Source organism: Megalops cyprinoides, chromosome 4 (genome assembly GCF_013368585.1).
Source record: "Megalops cyprinoides isolate fMegCyp1 chromosome 4, fMegCyp1.pri, whole genome shotgun sequence".
Lineage (NCBI taxonomy): Eukaryota > Metazoa > Chordata > Actinopteri > Elopiformes > Megalopidae > Megalops > Megalops cyprinoides.
Window position 1 is genome coordinate 21,023,690 of NC_050586.1, and position 18,831 is coordinate 21,042,520.

At 43.5% G+C, this 18,831-nt stretch overlaps 1 protein-coding gene across 4 annotated transcripts in view; it reads left to right on the forward strand.

The window, feature by feature from the left end:
- LOC118776399 (rabphilin-3A-like) overlaps positions 1 to 17,922 on the forward strand; it is a 33,742-nt gene extending 15,820 nt beyond the window's left edge. For 2 of the 4 annotated variants that reach the window (XM_036526732.1, XM_036526733.1), the window contains exons 5-20: positions 1,358 to 1,483; positions 4,531 to 4,660; positions 4,817 to 4,900; positions 5,897 to 6,068; positions 6,415 to 6,459; positions 8,539 to 8,745; positions 9,220 to 9,399; positions 9,741 to 9,820; positions 11,101 to 11,175; positions 11,442 to 11,551; positions 12,725 to 12,851; positions 13,259 to 13,315; positions 14,282 to 14,436; positions 14,712 to 14,793; positions 15,086 to 15,182; positions 15,294 to 17,922. In XM_036526732.1, coding sequence (XP_036382625.1) covers positions 1,358 to 1,483; positions 4,531 to 4,660; positions 4,817 to 4,900; positions 5,897 to 6,068; positions 6,415 to 6,459; positions 8,539 to 8,745; positions 9,220 to 9,399; positions 9,741 to 9,820; positions 11,101 to 11,175; positions 11,442 to 11,551; positions 12,725 to 12,851; positions 13,259 to 13,315; positions 14,282 to 14,436; positions 14,712 to 14,793; positions 15,086 to 15,182; positions 15,294 to 15,424 — 1,858 coding nt within the window. In that variant the 3' untranslated portion in view covers positions 15,425 to 17,922. Of the gene's footprint in view, positions 1 to 742; positions 1,154 to 1,357; positions 1,484 to 4,530; positions 4,661 to 4,816; positions 4,901 to 5,896; positions 6,069 to 6,414; positions 6,460 to 8,538; positions 8,746 to 9,219; positions 9,400 to 9,740; positions 9,821 to 11,100; positions 11,176 to 11,441; positions 11,552 to 12,724; positions 12,852 to 13,258; positions 13,316 to 14,281; positions 14,437 to 14,711; positions 14,794 to 15,085; positions 15,183 to 15,293 lie in introns of those variants that run through there. The other 2 variants (XM_036526734.1, XM_036526735.1) reach the window with 2 other exon arrangements.
- The last annotated feature ends 909 nt before the right edge of the window (positions 17,923 to 18,831 follow it).

Here is an 18,831-nt window from a genome sequence, read left to right on the forward strand (position 1 = left end):
TGCAGTGTGTATGTGTGTGTGTATGTGTGTGTGCAGTGTGTATGTGTGTATGTGTGTATGTGTGTATGTGTGTGTGTATGTGTGTGTATGTGTGTGTGCAGTGTGTATGTGTGTGTGCGTGTGTGTATGTGTGTGTGCAGTGTGTATGTGTGTATGTGTGTGTGTATGTGTGTGTGCAGTGTGTATGTGTGTGTGCAGTGTGTATGTGTGTGTGCGTGTGTGTATGTGTGTGTGCAGTGTGTATGTGTGTATGTGTGTGTGTATGTGTGTGTGCAGTGTGTATGTGTGTGTGCAGTGTGTATGTGTGTATGTGTGTGTGCCATGTGTATGTGTGTGTATGTGTGTGTGCAGTGTGTATGTGTGTGTACGTGTGTGTATGTGTGTGTGCCATGTGTATGTGTGTGTATGTGTGTGTGCAGTGTCTATGTGTGTGTGCATGTGTGTATGTGTGTGTGCCACGTGTATGTGTGTGTATGTGTGTGTATGTGTGTGTGCAGTGTGTATGTGTGTGTGCAGTGTGTATGTGTGTGTGCGTGTGTGTATGTGTGTGTGTGAGTATGTGTGTGTATGTGTGTGTGCCACGTGTATGTGTGTGTATGTGTGTGTGCAGTGTGTATGTGTGTGTGCAGTGTGTATGTGTGTGTGCAGTGTGTATGTGTGTGTGCGTGTGTGTGCGTGTGTGTATGTGTGTGTGCGTGTGTATGTGTGTGTGCAGTGTGTATGTGTGTGTGCGTGTGTGTGCGTGTGTGTATGTGTGTGTGCGTGTGTGTATGTGCAAGCGTGTGCCTCCCTGTTGTGTTTCTAGCTCCTCTGTCAAAGCCAGGCTTCATTCTGTGCCATGTCCCAGTTCAGTCTGCCAAAGCGAGCTGGTGCAGGGCATCTCTCCACCACAGGCTCTGCAGAGCATTACACATGCTGCATAATCGCCTGCAGGGGAGGCGTCGGTCTGCCACGCGAGCTGCAGCAGCGGCCCTGCTTGCACGTTTCCTCCCGTTCCTCTGTTATGCTGCCTCCAGTTTCTTTTATCCCGGCATTGCAGGCAGGAAAGATAAAGTGGGGTGCGCGACGATGAATACTGAACACATCCCTGCACTGACTGCGTGCCCTGGGCCTGCAGTGCAGTGGATTTCTGCAGGGCGTCATTGCACACTGGGTACCCAGCTGTTCTCGTTCGACTTCACTTCGTAGCTTGCTTGATCGTGCCTCTCTGTGCCTCTCTGTGTGTGCACGTCCATTGTCGTATATATGTGCATTTCTGTCCAAGCGTGTGTACGTGTGTACTTGCCTGTCTGTGTCATCGCATGTTTGCGTGTGACGAGCTCGTTCCAGCCTGACCATCGAAGTGTGTGGTTGGCAGGGGCAGCTGGACCATGCAGCCTGGTCCGGGACCTGGTCCCGACCTCACGGATGAGGAGAAGGAGATCATCAACAGCGTGATTGCTCGGGCTGAGAAGATGGAGGCGATGGAGCAGGAGAGAATTGGGTGAGGACGGACAGCAAGACGGAGTGTCTGGCCATGTGGAGGAATTAAAATCAGGGGTGGGCACAAACTCACATTCGTTGGAGTGTAGTTCTTGTCCTCAATTGCTCCAGCAAGTTTTCAGCAGTATCAGCTGATCCCGAGACCAACATGAATTATAAGGCATGAGACATGTAAAACCGATAGATGTAATACTTTAAGCACTCAATTTGCAAATAATACAGCCTAATGGGTGAGTTGTCAATACTCTCTTGCACTTTCAAGCCTGTAACAGTTTTTGTGGGTACAATGTATACGCAAGCTTTCAGTGAGCTATTAGCATCAATTTGCACCACTGTGCATCTGTTGTAACTTGGTATTAACAACTGCGCCACTGTTTTGATAATACCACTCATTTGCCTGACACGTAAATCTTTTCTGACCCGGAATGGAGAAACAATGAGTGTGCATCCAATCAAAACACATATTTTGTTTTGTTCCGTCACAGATGGCTTTCCTAAAAGACCACCTCTGACCATCGAGTCTGCCAGTCTCCTGTTCCAAATTGTTCTATAAATACCCTCCTTGCTGTGAATATTTTCCAGGGCGTCTCCAAAGATGTATTTTTAATGAAGTGTTCATTCTGAAATGGTAATGACTTATCTCCTGGTCCTGTCAGTGTTCAAAAAGTCAGTGGTTTAAATATGGTTTTCCTACCTCATTATTTGTCTTTTTCTTTAAATGTACTAAATGCAGATACTTTTTTGTTGCACCTTAATATGAATGTGAGGTTCGTCTCAGGATTTTTTTCTGAAGGGGCTGATACATATTTATTGTCCTGCTGTAGAGTCAGTGACTCCATACTGGGCATGTCTGGGGATAATAGGTCTGAAATAAATGATGGCTCTCAATGCTGTAGTAACGTATTGATCTGACACTCATGCACACCAACAGGCATTTATTTGTGAAGGCCCTCACCTGGACTGCTACTTATTCATTATAAATCATAAATAATTATAAAGATTAATAAATAATTATGAACAAATATTTATTTTGTTACTGCAAGATAATATGAACTGCTTTCATGCTGTAAGTATGAAAGGGGGGGGTTCTTCCTGCAACTTCCCAGTTATAATGTAGTGCCTGTGTACAATGTATGTGCTTTTACCAGAGCATGTAAATGAAAAAAAAATAATGAAGGAACACAGAACATGTCATGCTTTTATCACAAGTCATTAATCAGTGAGAAGTTTCGATCTAGGTCAGGTAGATGGTGTCTGCTGAATGCCATGGAGCCTTCCACGTAGCAGGACTCGTCAACTCTTGTGCCACGAAGACAACTGTTTTTTACAGCCTGATTATACAGGCATAGAACATGCAGGGATAGTAGATCAAATAAAAATACTCTTTGCAAAGCCCTGTGCGTGGAGCGTGTTGTCTAGATGAGATCATTGCTACACATGCAGCCTCGTGTGGTGCTGGCTCTGATGACTGAACTGTGTGTTGCTGGATTGCATGTGGTCGGCAGCCTGCCTCGGTGATGTCTAAAAAGCTACAAAAAAATGATGGTAATCATCGCCTGCAGTAAAAGTCTACATTCTGTGGCTGTAATCCAGGCTCATTTCTTTCATCGTTTTCATCTGGGGTTGCCAACTCTGACTGAAGCTGTCAGGGTTGGTTTTTTTTTAACATTATGTAATGTTATCAAATGTACTTTACAGTCTGTTCAGAGTATCAAACTGTTTTGAGTGTCATTAATATATAATATATGAATAGGACATGTTGCAATAGTTGGTAAAGTCAAATGCATTAGTAAGAAAACGTTATATTACCATCCATATGACAATTTATTTGCACAAATCTTAATTCTAGATCCAACCCTGTCTCTGTCGTCATTTGCTTACCATCTACATAGCATCAGGAATGAATATTTTTAGACTTTCAACAGTAATTTAGCAGTATTCATAAATAATAAATTATAGTGAAAAGCACTAAATTCTTCACAAGGTATATTGAAAATCAGTTGCATCTGTTGTTTGATCAGGCATTGGATGCATTACTTTAAATCTCCAAGAGCAATTGAAAAAAAAACTGCCAGTCATTATTCTGATAATTGTCTTTAAATCTTATTTCATTCATTTCTGCTCCAAATATTGTCTCTTTGGGGTGGGCCTTTTGTGAAAATGATGTGACCTGTGGTGCTGTTTTCCTTTTGCTTGGATTCCCAGTGCTTTCAGTTCTCTGTGTGCCTGGTCAGCAGATGTTTTCCCTTGCATTTCATCCCCAGAAGAATGTTGTTTCTTCATACCAGGTGTCTTTAAAACAACCAAAAATGTTTGAATGACTCTCATCAGTCTCCTTCATGTTTTGGGTATTACTTAACAAGCTACCAAGATAGGATAATGTCATTCTGTCATACTTGCAATGGAAACAATGAAACCAATGGAAAAACTGAAAAATGCGTACAATCTTTATCAGACTAATTATAGTATTATGGTTGGTTTGTTACATAATTCTTTAATTATGCAAGCAGGGTAAGGAAAAATGCAATCACATGTCACTGGTCAGTTTTAATAATGAATCAGCATCTGTATGTATTATATACAGCCATGATATGAATATCTGATGATGGTGGTTAAAATCTTCCATTAAAATCTCATAGATTGCTTTACATTTTCACTGGAATATAGATGTGGATTCTGGTATTCCCTGGGCCAGTCTAGTAGAGCTGGTAACCTTCTGTTCAGTATTTATTGATGTAACAGTTGATGTAATGCAGGCTCCATTTGATGATAAGTGAAGCATTCTTGGGATATGTTTTTTATTTCCTTCAGTGTGACAGGAAAAACTCTCTCGGTGATGGGCCACCCCTTTGGCTAAAGCATTGCTAAGCAAGGGACCCCATAGCAATGCACTGCACTAGAATCGCTTAGTTGAATAAATCTATGCAAAATAGAAAATATGTAAAATGTACGCAATTTAAGTGTCTTGGATACTACCAAGGGCAGTTGAGTAGTTGTGGGTATCTGGTCAGGAAGGTTTTGACTCTGACTCGCTCTTTCCCCGTTCAGGCGCCTGGTGAACCGGCTGGACGACATGAAGAAGATGGTGTGTGGCGATGGCGTGTCCCGCTGCCTGCTGTGTGGTGAACAGCTGGGCGTTCCGGGGGTCAGCTCAGTGGTGTGCGAGGACTGCAAGAAGGTAGAGCACCCCTTTAACGCCGGCTGCTTTGGTCTGTTTGGAGCTAGACCAAATGCTGCGCATCGCTAATGCCACATGACGTGACGGTGACTGTGGCTGTGGCCGTGATCACAAATGCAGAATAACCCTAAGATCTGCGGTCCTTCTCCTTCCCAGAACATGTGCACCCGGTGCGGAGTGCAGAACAACAGCCGGCCACGGGCCATATGGCTCTGCAAGATCTGCAGCGAACAGAGAGAGGTGAGATGGAGAGAAAGCGGGAGGTGAGGAAGACAGACAGAGGGAGAGAGACCGAGATAGAGGGAGGGGAGAGAGAGCTGAAGGTGGGAGAGAAGGAGGGAGAGATGCGAGAGAGGAAGGTGAGGCAGAGAGCTGAGGAGAGGGAGATGAGAGAGAGAGAGAGCTGACAGTGAGAAATACAGAGGGAGGTATAAAGAGACGGGGTGAGAGAAAAAAAACGAAGGTGAGACAGCGAGAGGGAAAGACAGATGGTGTGATGTGTGGGAGAGGGAGGGGAAGGCAAGGCAAGAGAGAGAAAATGAAGGTGAGAAAGTGAGAGTGGGATGTGAGAGACAGAGGGAGGAAAAAGCAGAAGACAGGAAGGCGTGTCATGTCAGGGCCTTCATAAAGCGTAGTGAGAGTGAAACAGGAGAGATGGCAAGGAAGAGGCAAAATGCTGCCATGCCACATGCTGTGTGTGTAAGCCAAGTCTAACCACTCAAAGGCCTGTTCATAAAGCATTAAAGCAAACTAGAATATTAGCAAACATTTACCAGCACATTATTTTAGATTTTAGAGTAGAGTAGTGAAGAAATACACAAGAATATGTCACGTTTGGTGATATCTGTTATTCAAAATAACTGTCAGTAAAAGGCAATACATTATTTAACAAATAAGCAGGTTAAACACGCTGCAGTTGTTAATGAGTATGAATTTGAAGTGCACTTCACCTCTACTCACTGGGAGTCAGGAAATTGGTATTCACCGCTGTTTTGTGTAGTTGGTAGCAGTTGGAATATTTCTGTTTTGTCTGGGCTGGTGTACACTTTGTGTGGCACTACGCACAGTGGAAGTAGGCTCTTGATCTCCAGGTGGTGAATGGCCAGCGTAGCTAGTAGGCTGTGCCTGTCGTAAGGCTCCGCTGGTGGGCACAGAATGGCTAATGTGCAAGAAGGAGCTGCAGACAGTGACAGCTGCTGTGATTGTCCGCACTCCCCTTCCCCCTCTCTGGTCCAGGTGTGGAAGCGATCTGGTGCCTGGTTCTTCAAGGGCCTGCCCAAACAGTTCCTGCCCTCCCCCATGCCCATCTCCAAACACAGAGAGTCCAGCGCCCAGCCGGCCTCTGGGACATCAGCACCCCCTGAGCAAGAGCCCAGGGCAGCCAGCTTCCCCAGAACACAGGGCAGGGGTGAGTGGGGAACAGGGGTTCCCAGTTGTTCATGCCATTTCCATTGCTTGCTCAATATTGCCCTGATGTACAACTAATTGCTTTCCTGGCATGAAAGACAGAATTAAGACAATGAATGTCAAATTGGAATGAACAACCTTATGTCATCAATTTATCAGGTGTGATCTGGTATATGTCACTTGCAGTAGATAGCATGCCTCACAGATATCTAGGAGTAACTGAAGGGTACTGAAGCTTAGATAGTGTTAAAGCAATTAGTTGGCTGTAGGCATGACTGCAGTGAATGCTCTGGCATTAATGATGCAGACATATGTCATGTGGTAAATCCCTTTATTGTATGTCTCAGGCCCAGTGGAGAGTCAGGTCCCCAGTGTAGAACCACAAGTAGCAGGTGAGTTTACAACCCCACCCACTACAGCTAATCATGAAAGTTTCCCAGCCAGTCTCATCTACTGCAACGAAACCCAGACCGTCTCTCCCACTATCTCTGTATACAAACAGTATCTCTCACTGTCACTACATCACCACAGTCTCTCTCAGTACAACTAAACCCAAATAGTATCTCCTACTGCAACAAAACTGAAACAGTCTCTCTCCCACTGTAACTTAACAGTCTCACCCACTGCAACTAAACCCAAACAGTATCTCCAGCTTTCCCTATGCCTAAACAGTCTCTATCACTGTTACTAAACCGAAAGTCTCTCCCACTGCAGGAGACTGTGCCCATTCTCTCCTTCTGCAATGTCTCCCAGGCTCTTTTGAATGCCTTAGCATATATCGGTATGTTCTCTGACGGCAGACTCAGCCCTGGTAACATAAGTGTGGGGCAGAGTTATTGCATCCAACTTAGCGAGGCTTAGCAAATCAATTTTCTTTGAAAAGATGGTGGAAAAAGAGCAAATAGCTGTTTCAGGAGAAATATCTCTTCTTAGTTTTATCTTTGATTTATCTTTAGATTATAGATTGGGGCTCATAGCATTCTCAAAATGTCTGTCTGTTCATTCAACGCTTCATTATTCAGACATTGTTTTCATTTATGCTGTATGATGAAGGTCCTTGTCTTGTCAGTGAGTCACTGCTTGACCTAGTGAACAGTGGAACCTTACTAAAGAACATCTTTGCAGTTCTAGCAAGTTGTGTGGACATATTTTAGCTGGCTTATCTCAGTTTAGATCAAAGATGAACACTTCATACTTCATGCAACCTAAGGGCAGACATTTATCCAAGAATAACTATTTTCTTTCCTGCTTTCTGTACCAGTAGAATGTCTGGCACCTTGTCAAAGAAATTTGATACCTCTCAATCTCTCCTAATTGGTTGGGCACAGTGGTGGGAGAGAGCAGCCTGCAGTAGTTGTGTGAAAGGAAATCCATTGGCAACCTAAATGGGAACCTTTCAGATATGTGGTTCATAGTTTAGGGTGCTAGTTCCTAGCTGTTTGGAATCCCTAAGAAAAAGCACTAGCCCTCACCACTTGCCCCCCACGTCCAGGAGGCAGAACTGGGGAGATGGCCTCTTTCGGGTAGGGCATGCCAGGACAAGGCGGATGCCCCAGGGCACTGCTACGGAAGCCATGCAGACACTGCAGCAGTATAATTACAGGTTTAATATCCTCATAAATCCATCCAGAGGGGAGAAAAATGCAAAAATTGGATAACGCAATCAAGGTATCTTGCTACGGCTTGCTGTATGTAGGTCAATGCCTCTGCAATGAGTGCGCATCAAAGCTTCCGTAGCCAGGGAGTGTCTATGATTTCATGGCAAGGGAGTGGTCATCTGAAGTGGCGCGCCAAGAGCAGCTGCTGGGTTCTTGTGTACATTTGTGTGTTTACTGTCAGCTTGTGTTTATGAGTGTGTGTGAGACTGTGTGTGTGTGTGAGTGTGGGTGTGCATTTGTTTATGGCTGTGTGTTTGTCTGTGTGTGCGTGCGTGTGTGTGTGTGGGGGTGTGCATTTGTTTATGGGTGTGTGTTTGTCTGTGTGTGCGTGTGCGTGTGTGTGTATGTGTGTGTGTGTGTGGGTGTGCATTTGTTTATGGGTGTGTGTTTGTCTGTGTGTGCGTGTGCGTGTGTGTGTATGTGTGTGTGTGTGTGGGTGTGCATTTGTTTATGGGTGTGTGTTTGTCTGTGTGTGTGTGCGTGTGTGTGTGTGGGGGTGTGCATTTGTTTATGGGTGTGTGTTTGTCTGTGTGTGCATGTGCGTGTGTGTGTATGTGTGTGTGGGGGTGTGCATTTGTTTATGGGTGTGTGTTTATCTGTGTGTGCATGTGCGTGTGTGTGTATGTGTGTGTGTGTGTGGGTGTGCATTTGTTTATGGGTGTGTGTTTGTCTGTGTGTGCGTGTGCGTGTGTGTGTATGTGTGTGTGTGTGTGCGTGTGTGTGTGTATGTGTGTGTGTGTGTGCGTGTGTGTGTGTATGTGTGTGTGTGTGTGGGTGTGCATTTGTTTATGGGTGCTTATATGTGTGTTTCAGAAGCAGAGACTTCTGGACGGGGAGGCCGCCCCCCTGTGGCCCCAAAACCCTCTGAGGTGCGGATGGGTCACACTGGCTCCCATTATGGTGAGGGGGAGGGCGATGCCCAGGGCGGCTCGGTGGTAATGAAGAGGGCTGTCCCACTCCAGAGCTCTAGACCCCCCACAGCAGCAACAGTGGCAACAGCAGCCCCCACAGCTAAACAAGGTGAGGGCAAGCCTGAACCCATAGTGCTGCATAACCCCCCAACATACATAATCCAGGGTGAGGTTATATCGGTGAGTTTATGGTGGCTCCTCAATTCCCAAACATACTCTCTCCTGAGACATAGATATATTATTGCCCCTGTTCTGTAATCACGAGTTCCTGACATTAGAGATTCTTAAATAAAGCTTCTTAAACAAATGTCCTTCGTTTAAATCAAAATAATTGATCAATTATTCAGTTAGCTGACTGACAAGGTTATAGTTAACAGTTACAAATGTTCCAGCTCTTTTTATACAACCTATTCTCTCATAACTGGGAAGCCTGGTTGGGTTTTTGTTGGACCACATTATGAAGTGTTCAGTTAGAAAGGAAAACAGTTAGATGGCAACACTTCTAGACCAGCATGTAGCCATGAGGCTGCAGCAGAGCCCAGGAAAGTGTGCAGTGTAACTGAGCCAGTCTTTGCCCTACCAGCTGCGCCTGAGGTAGACAGCAGCTACTCCACCATGCCCCAGAGGGAGGAGAGAGTGCCCCCACCAGTCCGGGAGGAGAGAAGACAGCCTGCTGCCTACAACCCTCCTCCTACTCGCCACCAAGCACCGCCTCCAGAGGAGGATGAGGAGGATGCCAACAGCTATGACTCTGATGAAGCCAGTAAGATGGCAACTAAACCCGGTTGTCATGAGCCACAGCTAGCACTGAACATCTGTCTTTGACCTAGATTTGGCCTGTCTTAAGGCTATATCTGATATTTCTCACTCTTGAATTTTTGTATCCCTTGCAAGTGTGCAACGCAAGACAGTGATTTGAGTTGTCTGTCTCTGGTCAATTTGTTCCATTTCTGTCCCCTGTGCAGTATATGTGGTCTGTCTAGTCTATCTGCCCACTCTTTGGCTTGTATAGTCTCCCTCTGATACATCTGTCCCACTGGCCATTCTCTTCCGTGTCTGTGCTCCATCTCCTGATCTAATGCACGCTCTCTATTACTGTTTCAGCTACACTGGGCTCCCTGGAGTTCAGCTTGCTCTATGATCAGGAGAGCAGCAGCTTACAGTGCAATATATTGAGAGCCAAGGTAACTGTCCACACTCAGATCCCCACTTATACGGAGGATTTGCCAGTGCTTCTGCAGCATCATACCAATGTTTTATCACACAGCTATCACCTCACAGCGATACAAAGGGTGCAACCTCAATGTTTTTATTTCACATTTTCTTTCATTTCAAATACAGCACACATACTATATTTGAGTTTTGAAGTGAAGATGGCATATTTGTTACGCCAATAAATCAATTGGAATTAAACTATATCAAACTGGAGTAAAAACAGGTCTCCCAGTGAGGCCATACTAGAGATGTCCCTCATCAGGCAATCATCCAATGATCATTAGTACGTTAGATAACAACCTGCTTGCTCTACGGGTTGTGAGGAGAGATTTAATTTTTTAATGTTTCCATTGGTTTTTAGGGCCTGTGTTTGTAAAAAAAAATTGTAATGTCCAATGGTTTTTTTTTCCCCTTTTTCTCCCAAGTTGGAATGCTCATTTGTATCATAAAGATGCCGCTCATTGCTACAACCCTGGGAGAGCACAGACAAACACCTTCTCCAAAATGTGATTCCAAGCACTGCATCTTTTCACACCGCAGTCTCCGTGCCAAGCTTGCGCGGGCATAAGTCGGAGGAAGACACTTCATGTGTAGCCTTATGCGTGTAGTCTGCAGGGGCCTATTTAACCAGCAGGGGTCCCTGGTGTGCAATGAAATGAGAAGCGCTTGGCCAACCTACCCAGCCCTATGCCTGGCGAGCAAAGCCAATTTGTTCCGCCACTGTGGGCTCCTGGTCATTGTTGTCTGACGACACAGTTGGGATCGAACTTGGGCCAGAGAGCTCAGCTTGCTTTAAAGTGGAATGCCTTGACCCCTGAGAAACTTGGAAGCCCCCTGAGGGGTCTGTCTGATAGAGATTGCTGCTGGCTTCCATCTGCTAGGTTAGCCTCAAGTGTATTGTACCCTGAGGAATGGGGTCAATAACAGGAACACACTCATCGTCTCTTGCATTGGACCATCTATACAAAAATACAGACAATATGTTTGGAAACATATTCTTCAGGCGAAGAATATACTGCAAATACATTAAAATAGTATGTTAGTAGCAGAAATATATTGCAATATACCAAAACAGCAATACATATTTTCAATATATTGATTGAGTTCATATTGTGTACATATTCTGTAAAATATATTGTCAACATATTATTTTTATGGGGGTTACAGACAGAGCTCCACTGTCTATATGTTCATTGTCAGCAGAAGACATTAAGGGAGATTTTAAGGACAAAATTCTGTTTTCCCTCAGGGACTGAAGCCTATGGACTCCAATGGCTTGGCTGACCCCTATGTTAAGCTGCATCTTCTGCCTGGGGCTAGTAAGGTAACTGAAGTTTAATTACCTTGTGCCACATGGTGGCGCTGTTGCTCAGTGTGTATGTGCCTATGTGTGTTTATTTGCTATCATTAGCATGCATGTGCCTAGGTATACATGTTATAAGAGCATGATCCTACCAATGGAAAGATATTGCTGCTGAAGTGTACACCGCAGCAATATGTATACTGCAGCAGTTGCTGAAAATTAAGTGTCCTCAGAATGGCTGCTCATATTCTGATGAAAAGAATTAGTCACGTGTCTCTCTCACTTAGTCCACCAAGCTACGCACCAAGACTTTGCGCAACACCCGGAACCCTGCCTGGAACGAGACCCTGGTCTACCATGGCCTGACCGACGAGGACATGCAGCGTAAGACTCTCAGGTAGGGGCAGGGACGCTCTCCTGCACTTGTTCTTTATTTGGAAGCCCATCTGACCACAGGTGGTTCCTGTGTTACACTAAGTGCTGGGGAGGGAGAAAAATAGCCAATGAATGTAAGAAGAGACTGTAAAGTAAACAAAGATTATTTTTTCCCCTCATTGGGCGTCTTTGTTGTCTTTTTCACTTTAGTTTGTTGTTTTCATTCCGCAGACCTGTGAAAGTGAGCTGAAGAAGATTAATTTCACCTGAAGTGTGTGTGTGCTGTCTCACTCAAAAAACAGTGGTCTTAAGACTATGATTTGCATTGATTAATATTGAATTCGCAATAATCTGGTCTACCACAAGGTCCACTGCCTAGATAATTATATGTGCCTTTTGGTATACATGTACTATTTGCATGGACATTAGTTGAAAAAAGTTGAAAAAATGGAAACACACACACACACACACACACACACACACAAAATCATAGTAACCACTTGTTAATTTACCATTCTTAACCGTCAGTTCTGACAGAGAAACAACATCAAAATACGGTATCCAATCCATGCTGTAAATATGGACAGGGGCTGCTTGGTGAACTCATTTGTTGCTTAAATGAAAACATTTAGAAAACTGAAAACACTGATGTAGATTAATTTCTTTGTAACCAGACAAATGGGACTTTCCTTTAGATGTATGAGGGGTAGGAGCTGGGTTGGGGGGGGGGGGTGGGGGGTAGTTTCTGTTTTGTAACATTTTTGTAACAGAAACCGTACCTCCTTGAGACTTGGTTCAGTAGCCATTTTGATAATAATGTAGTTGGTAGGTGTTTTTTTTTAGTGCGATTGTACAAAATTATAAAAGTAATTAAAGGAGAATCTCTACATACTCACCAAGTAGATACAAGAGAAACAAAACAGTGCCTCTGTAAGTACACAAATGTTCACTGTTGTACACCTCCCAACTGTTCATGAATTGTGTTAATGATAATAACCCTTGAACATTATATGGGATTTCCAGGTGTGACCTCAGAAAAATAATCAGGAGAAATTGGACTTTCTGAATACTTTCTATTTCTACTTTCCATATTCTTTAGGTTTAAGCCAAGCTGGATAGATACATGTACAATATGTAAAATGTAAGCAATATAATATTTCCTTGATTATATTTGTCTTCTTTCTCATTTGTGCAGGCTCTCTGTCTGTGATGAGGATAAGTTTGGCCACAACGAGTTCATCGGGGAGACACGCGTGGCTTTGAAGAAACTGAAAGTAAACCAGAAGAAGAACTTCAACGTGTGCTTGGAGAGAGTGGTGCCGGTGAGTGAATCTGGTGCAGCACCGCTTCGATTTACTGCTGGACCCCGCCCATTTAAAGGAGGCATCCTATGATAGGGACACATAGCTGTGTTACTCAATTGTGAATGTGTGCAGCGCATCCTGTCTCACCGTGACATGCCATTGCTGATTCGGTCAGAACCATACAGGGCTGAGTTGGGTTGAAAACCTGTCAGTTACGATTCCTCTCAAGTGACTCACGTTGTTGTATTGGTGACGTCAGTTCAGTTTGACCATTCCATTCACTTACAAATACCATTAGGGTGATTTTCAAGATCGAACAGTCCATTCCACTCTTTGAAATGATCGCCTTAGAAAAAAACAAACTGATCAGTTAAGGACTGGCTAGTTTCCCATGGCAACCACATTGACTGCGTCTCCTCTCACAGATGAAGCGGACCGGCACAGCAGGCGCTTCGCGAGGCATAGCGCTCTATGAAGATGAGGTAGTGTATGGTTCAATGTGTAATGTCACAGCGTGTGGTGTGAGGGAAATCAGTGCTCATTTTGTATTTTGTAGATGTCAATGTTCAGCTTATATTATTCAGCTGTAGTGTATCAGTGGTCAGCATGTAGTGCAGCAGTGATTAGTGTGTAATGTTTGCAATCAAAATGCACTATTTCAGAGGTCAGTATGTAGTGTGTCAGTGTTCAGTGTCAATTTCCTGTATTAGAGGTTAGTATGCAATAGGGCTGTATGATATAGCCGTCGCGATATATCGAATAGCTATTTTTAGCGCAGTAACAGCTATCCCCGGTATGTAGCATTAGGTTTATTTGTGTATTGTTTTCCCTTTAGTCATACCTGATGCAGGAGCACACCTCTAGTTTTCCGAGGCCATGTGAAATGCTTCCAGGGAAAAAAATGCCGCTTGCAATCACTGTTGATATCACAGCAACAGCACTATGCTGCTTCCATGCAGTAGATGGAAACACATGGTTACAAAGATAAAGAGTGAAAATATATGCTATGTGTTTTTCAAAGTTAATAGGTAAGTTAACCAACAGATAGATGCAAGTGATATTTTTCTGCCCCGGAAGCATTTCACTGAACTTTGGAGGTGTGCTCCCACATCAGGTATGACTAAAGGGAAAAACATATGGGAAGAAACCTAACGCCACATACCGGGGATAGCTGTTATTGCGCTAAAAATAGCTATTCGATGTATCACTACGGCTATATTGTGCAGCCCTAGTGTGTAGTGTTTCAGTGGTCAGTGTGTGATGTACTGTATTAGTATTCAGCATGCACTGTGTCAGTGTTCAGTGTGTTACACACTGTCTTAGCGGTCAGTATGTAGTAAATCAGTGGGTGACCAGCATATAATGTGTCAGTGGTCAATGTGTAATGCATTCTGTCAGTTGTTGCTATGTGCTTCTCAGTGTTCAGTGACTCCCTCTCTCTTTGGTAGTCTGGGAAAGACGTTGGTGATGTGGAGGAGCGGGGACGCATCCTGATATCACTCATGTACAACAGCCAGCAGAGCCGGCTCATCGTGGGTGTGGTTCGCTGTGTGCACCTGGCTGCCATGGACGCCAATGGCTACTCTGATCCCTTTGTCAAAATGTGGGCACCCCTAATGCACTGGTTTCTGTACACTCTCTTTACCCATCACATCCCAGTTCACTGGCAACATTAATTTAATGTTTCTTTGGCGTTGTTTAAACATCCTGTGTTGCTACAACATCACAGTAGTGAACGAATGGTCCTGGAGTGTAAACAATAAATAGATCAAGTTAATTAGTGTTATAAATCCTCTGACTGCCACTGAGTATCTCTCTGAATATAAAATTCAAGGATGGTAGCTGCAGATCTTGTATCATGTCTTCCCCTTACTGTAGCTGCCTGAAGCCAGACATGGGAAAGAAAGCCAAAAATAAGACCCAGATCAAGAAGAAGACCTTGAACCCTGAGTTCAATGAAGTGAGTCTCCAGTTTGCGTTCCCTCATGATCCCTTTACTGCACAGAGTAAACAGGATAAAGTGATTCCACAGCCCTTATTAACCTTTAATGTGGTTATGTGACAAAAATGTGAAAGAATCATGACATTAATCATGACATTTAGACACAAAGAAATATCAAACTTTTTGGTGTCCTGTGTCACATACGTTGATTGTGAAGATCTTCTCACAGATAGTAACTGAAAAGAGGAAGTCTATTGTGTCTGCTGATTGTTCAAAAAAAACCTCCCAGGTAACTCATGTCGTATTACAGGAATTCAGCTATGACATTAAACACAGTGAGCTGGCCAAGAAGACCTTGGATATCTCAGTGTGGGATTACGACATTGGGAAGTGCAACGATTACATTGGTAAGACCAAGAGGTTGGGGTGTGGTCTGATCTGATCGTCTGCCACAAGTCAGCTCTCATTGGTCCGTGTGATCATGTCATCCTTATGACTCATGACTCTCCACCCCACAGGTGGCTGCCAGCTGGGTATTACAGCCAAGGGGGAGCGGCTGAAGCACTGGTACGAGTGCTTGAAGAACAAGGACAAAAAGATTGAGCGCTGGCACACCCTGCTGAACGAGAACCACATCTCCAGCGACTAGATGCCCCTGTGCATGCCTCTCTCTGCTCTGCCTCATTCGCATCTCACCCTACCCTTATGATGTTCTTGTTTCTTTTTTTCTTGTCTTCCAAGCTGGCTGCTGCTTCCCATTCCCTCTTACTAGACACTAAGGCCCTGACACTGCCCAGCACAACCCCCCCCTCCCATATGCCCTCCTTCTCATGACCCCACTATTAACACTGGACAACCCCCCTTCCAGAATGACCTTTGACCCTTCCCTGAGCATCACCACCAGTCACCCCCTCACTCCTTCTCCAAAAAAAAAACAAGACACAGGGCATGAAAGGCATGATGTAATACTATTCACAGGGGCCACTGTGGGGACACCCCAGTTTTAGGACACCACTGATAGACAGCAATGCGATTGTCCCTCCAGTTGCTAGGCAACTCCTTTGTACTTATTAGTTATTTGGTGGTTTCAACAAAGGAGTACAGATTCTTCCCCTTTTTAAAGTGAGGACAAGTAGCCCCTTGATGTCACCCCTCATCGAAACATACAGAGCCCCTTTTCTAACATATTACACTACTCTGCACTTGTTGATTCCTATTATTTGTGTACCTTTGAGAATACTCCCCCCAATTTTTTTTTTTCATGTAAAGTATCGCTGGTGTTATGTTCTGCGTTTTCTTTTTCCAGATTGAGGCTTTAATATATAGAGTGGTATTAATAGTTATGCCTGTTAATAGTAATAAATACCAAATATATTAGCAAGTCCATGTATAAAAACACAAAAAGAAAATAAAAATCAAATGCACCAGCCGAGATAGCGATGGCTTGAAGCTTGTGTGAGCAATATGTCATCGTAGCCTTTACCGTAACATGACACCCAAGGCTTTTTTATGGAGCTGTCAAGACCCTTAATATCATTTGAGGGTAAATCTCACAGCATCCTGATACATGTGTGAGCATGCAGTGCCATGAAAGAACTCTGCCAAGAAGCAGCCACATGCTCAGACCACAACTGAAGAAACAATTTGGTGGTATTGGCTCTGTAAGGAGCAGGACTGGCTACATGTTGCTGCATTCATATTATTCAGATATGCATTTAAAAGACAAACAGATTTGATAAGCAGAAGTGAAGAATACAGCATGAGCTACAAAAAGCTGATTGACACTGATATTTGCAGAGAGTTCTTGAGCTTTGTGCTGTTCATTATGCTATAACTGTTCTCAGATGAGTTCCATCTTTAGATTTGTCAAAGGAACAATACATGGTTACATAGGGGTAATGGGACATAGTAGCTAAGGAGAAGGGCTTTTAGTCGGACAGTTTTAGGTTCAAAGCCCAGACTGGGTACTGGTGTTGAAAACCCTTTAGAAATTAAGTTATGTAAGTTGTCCAGGATAAGGTTGTCTGATAAACAAATCAATGATAATACTTGTTTGTCATTGTAAAAACATTAAACTCTTGACATACTATGACAAGCATATTCCTAAATTAATTCTGAAAGTCCTTGTTTTAGTTGCCATTGTAGAATGATAAGGGATTATATACATTATTGAACGGTGAAGACGGTAGGATGTTGACTTGTTCATTATAGATTTGTTCTAATTGTGTTCAAATAGTTGGGGAGGGCAGGGCACAAGCGAATGAAGTTGTCACTTGCAGCCCACCGTAGATAGGTCCTGAAAAGTAAACGTGCTGCCCATTTTGCATGAAGCGTGTCCTAAGGCCCCCTGTGGTGTCTGTCCAGAGAGCAGCCGTGCTTCAGCCATGGTGGCTCCATCATCTGCCCCGATCCACCTCCAAAGCTTAGACGTGTGGCTATAGGCAATTACAGCAAATCAAGGAAAGCACACAATGTACAATGGAATGACCTCAGACTTATATTGCAATTTGCAAGTTTTACAAACCCTATGCATGAGGCGTCTCGTGGTTCATGGTGTGGATGGGTTTTTTTTTTTTTGGTTAGTTTTGTTTCTTGTACATTTTTTCTTCTCCTAGATGTTGACTTTTCTGTATCCTGTAGCTTCCTTATAAACAGATGCCTTTGTTCTCCCTGTCCTCCAGCCCGGGGCCCTGGTGACCTCCAAGGAAAGGAGGAAAAGAGGGAGGTTCTCAGAATGCTCTTGTAACATTGTAACTGTGCAAATCTATGACATAACTGCAGTATTGAGAAAATTTCATGCAGTAGCTGCGCTGTGGTTTGGCTGAGTGCACCTTGGTGTTTGGGGTGGAGTAGCTTTATTGGGATAGCTCCTCTCAGTTTACAGGTCCGCTCAGTTCTGGGAGCAAACCTATTCACCAGGGCCCCTCCTATTCCCTTCCCCTTGTTTTAGACAATCAGTATCCCTTATGGTGACACGTATGTTTCCCACTTCCTGTCTGTTATAAAATGAATCACGGATTTAATTTATCTATGTAAATACATAGCGCATGCAGTGGGTCAGAAAAATACCCTTATGTTTGCAATTTAATTTGCATGTAAAGATTTTACATATGGTTTACACGGACCAATAAAAGTCAATGAAAATGACCATGCGCTTGTGCAGCAGTATTTACTCTTTTAAAGACTGTTGTCTCTGCTGTTTCTTCTTTTAAAAAACAGTAAATATGCCCAAGGCAACACATAAATCCACATTGTCATACCCAATAAAGACATTTCTTGAAATACATTCGATGAACAAATTGCAGTATTTTTGAGCATCGTTTTGCTTCAGGCTATATGAACAACTATAATTTGCGCCTACCGGTTTCACTCCTTTGTGTTGAAATTTGATAAGACAAGAACAATCATTTGTTCATTCAAGAGTGAGAAACTTAAGGATGAAAATCATCTTTCACTTTGGTTACTTGAAAGTGAACGACTATGCACTTATTTTCGTTGGATACGTGTTAAAACAATGTTTTCCGTAAATATTGGTTTTAATAAACTTACTTATTTATAAAAAGGCATACATACAAATGGATTTCCCAAAATATTCAAATGTTTAAATTAAGAAAAATACATTTAACAGTATTTCATTGTTCTAATCATTCGTGTAATTTCGATTTTTTTTCATGGATATTCTATTTTGAATGTGAAGCCAAACAGCTTTCCCGCAGACAAATATTTGGATGGTATAGCTGCCTGGCAGTCGCGTGGCAAGCAGCGGCGTAAATTTAGTAGCTCTGAAAACAAACAGAAATTACTCTTAACCGTTAACGACCGCCATAATTTATTTACACTACCATTTTATGAACAAAGGTACATTCTAAGCACGCTTATACTTTCAGGAACCCTCAAATTCTTATGACACCTGTCTCTAGTCGTGCAGCGATTTTGTTCACATCTAACAACCCCCACTTAACACTTTCATGACCCCATATTCAATATTCTAGCGAATGCTCCTTAACAGACTCTCGGCCGATTAAACATCGATGGCCGATGAAACACATCCTAGAT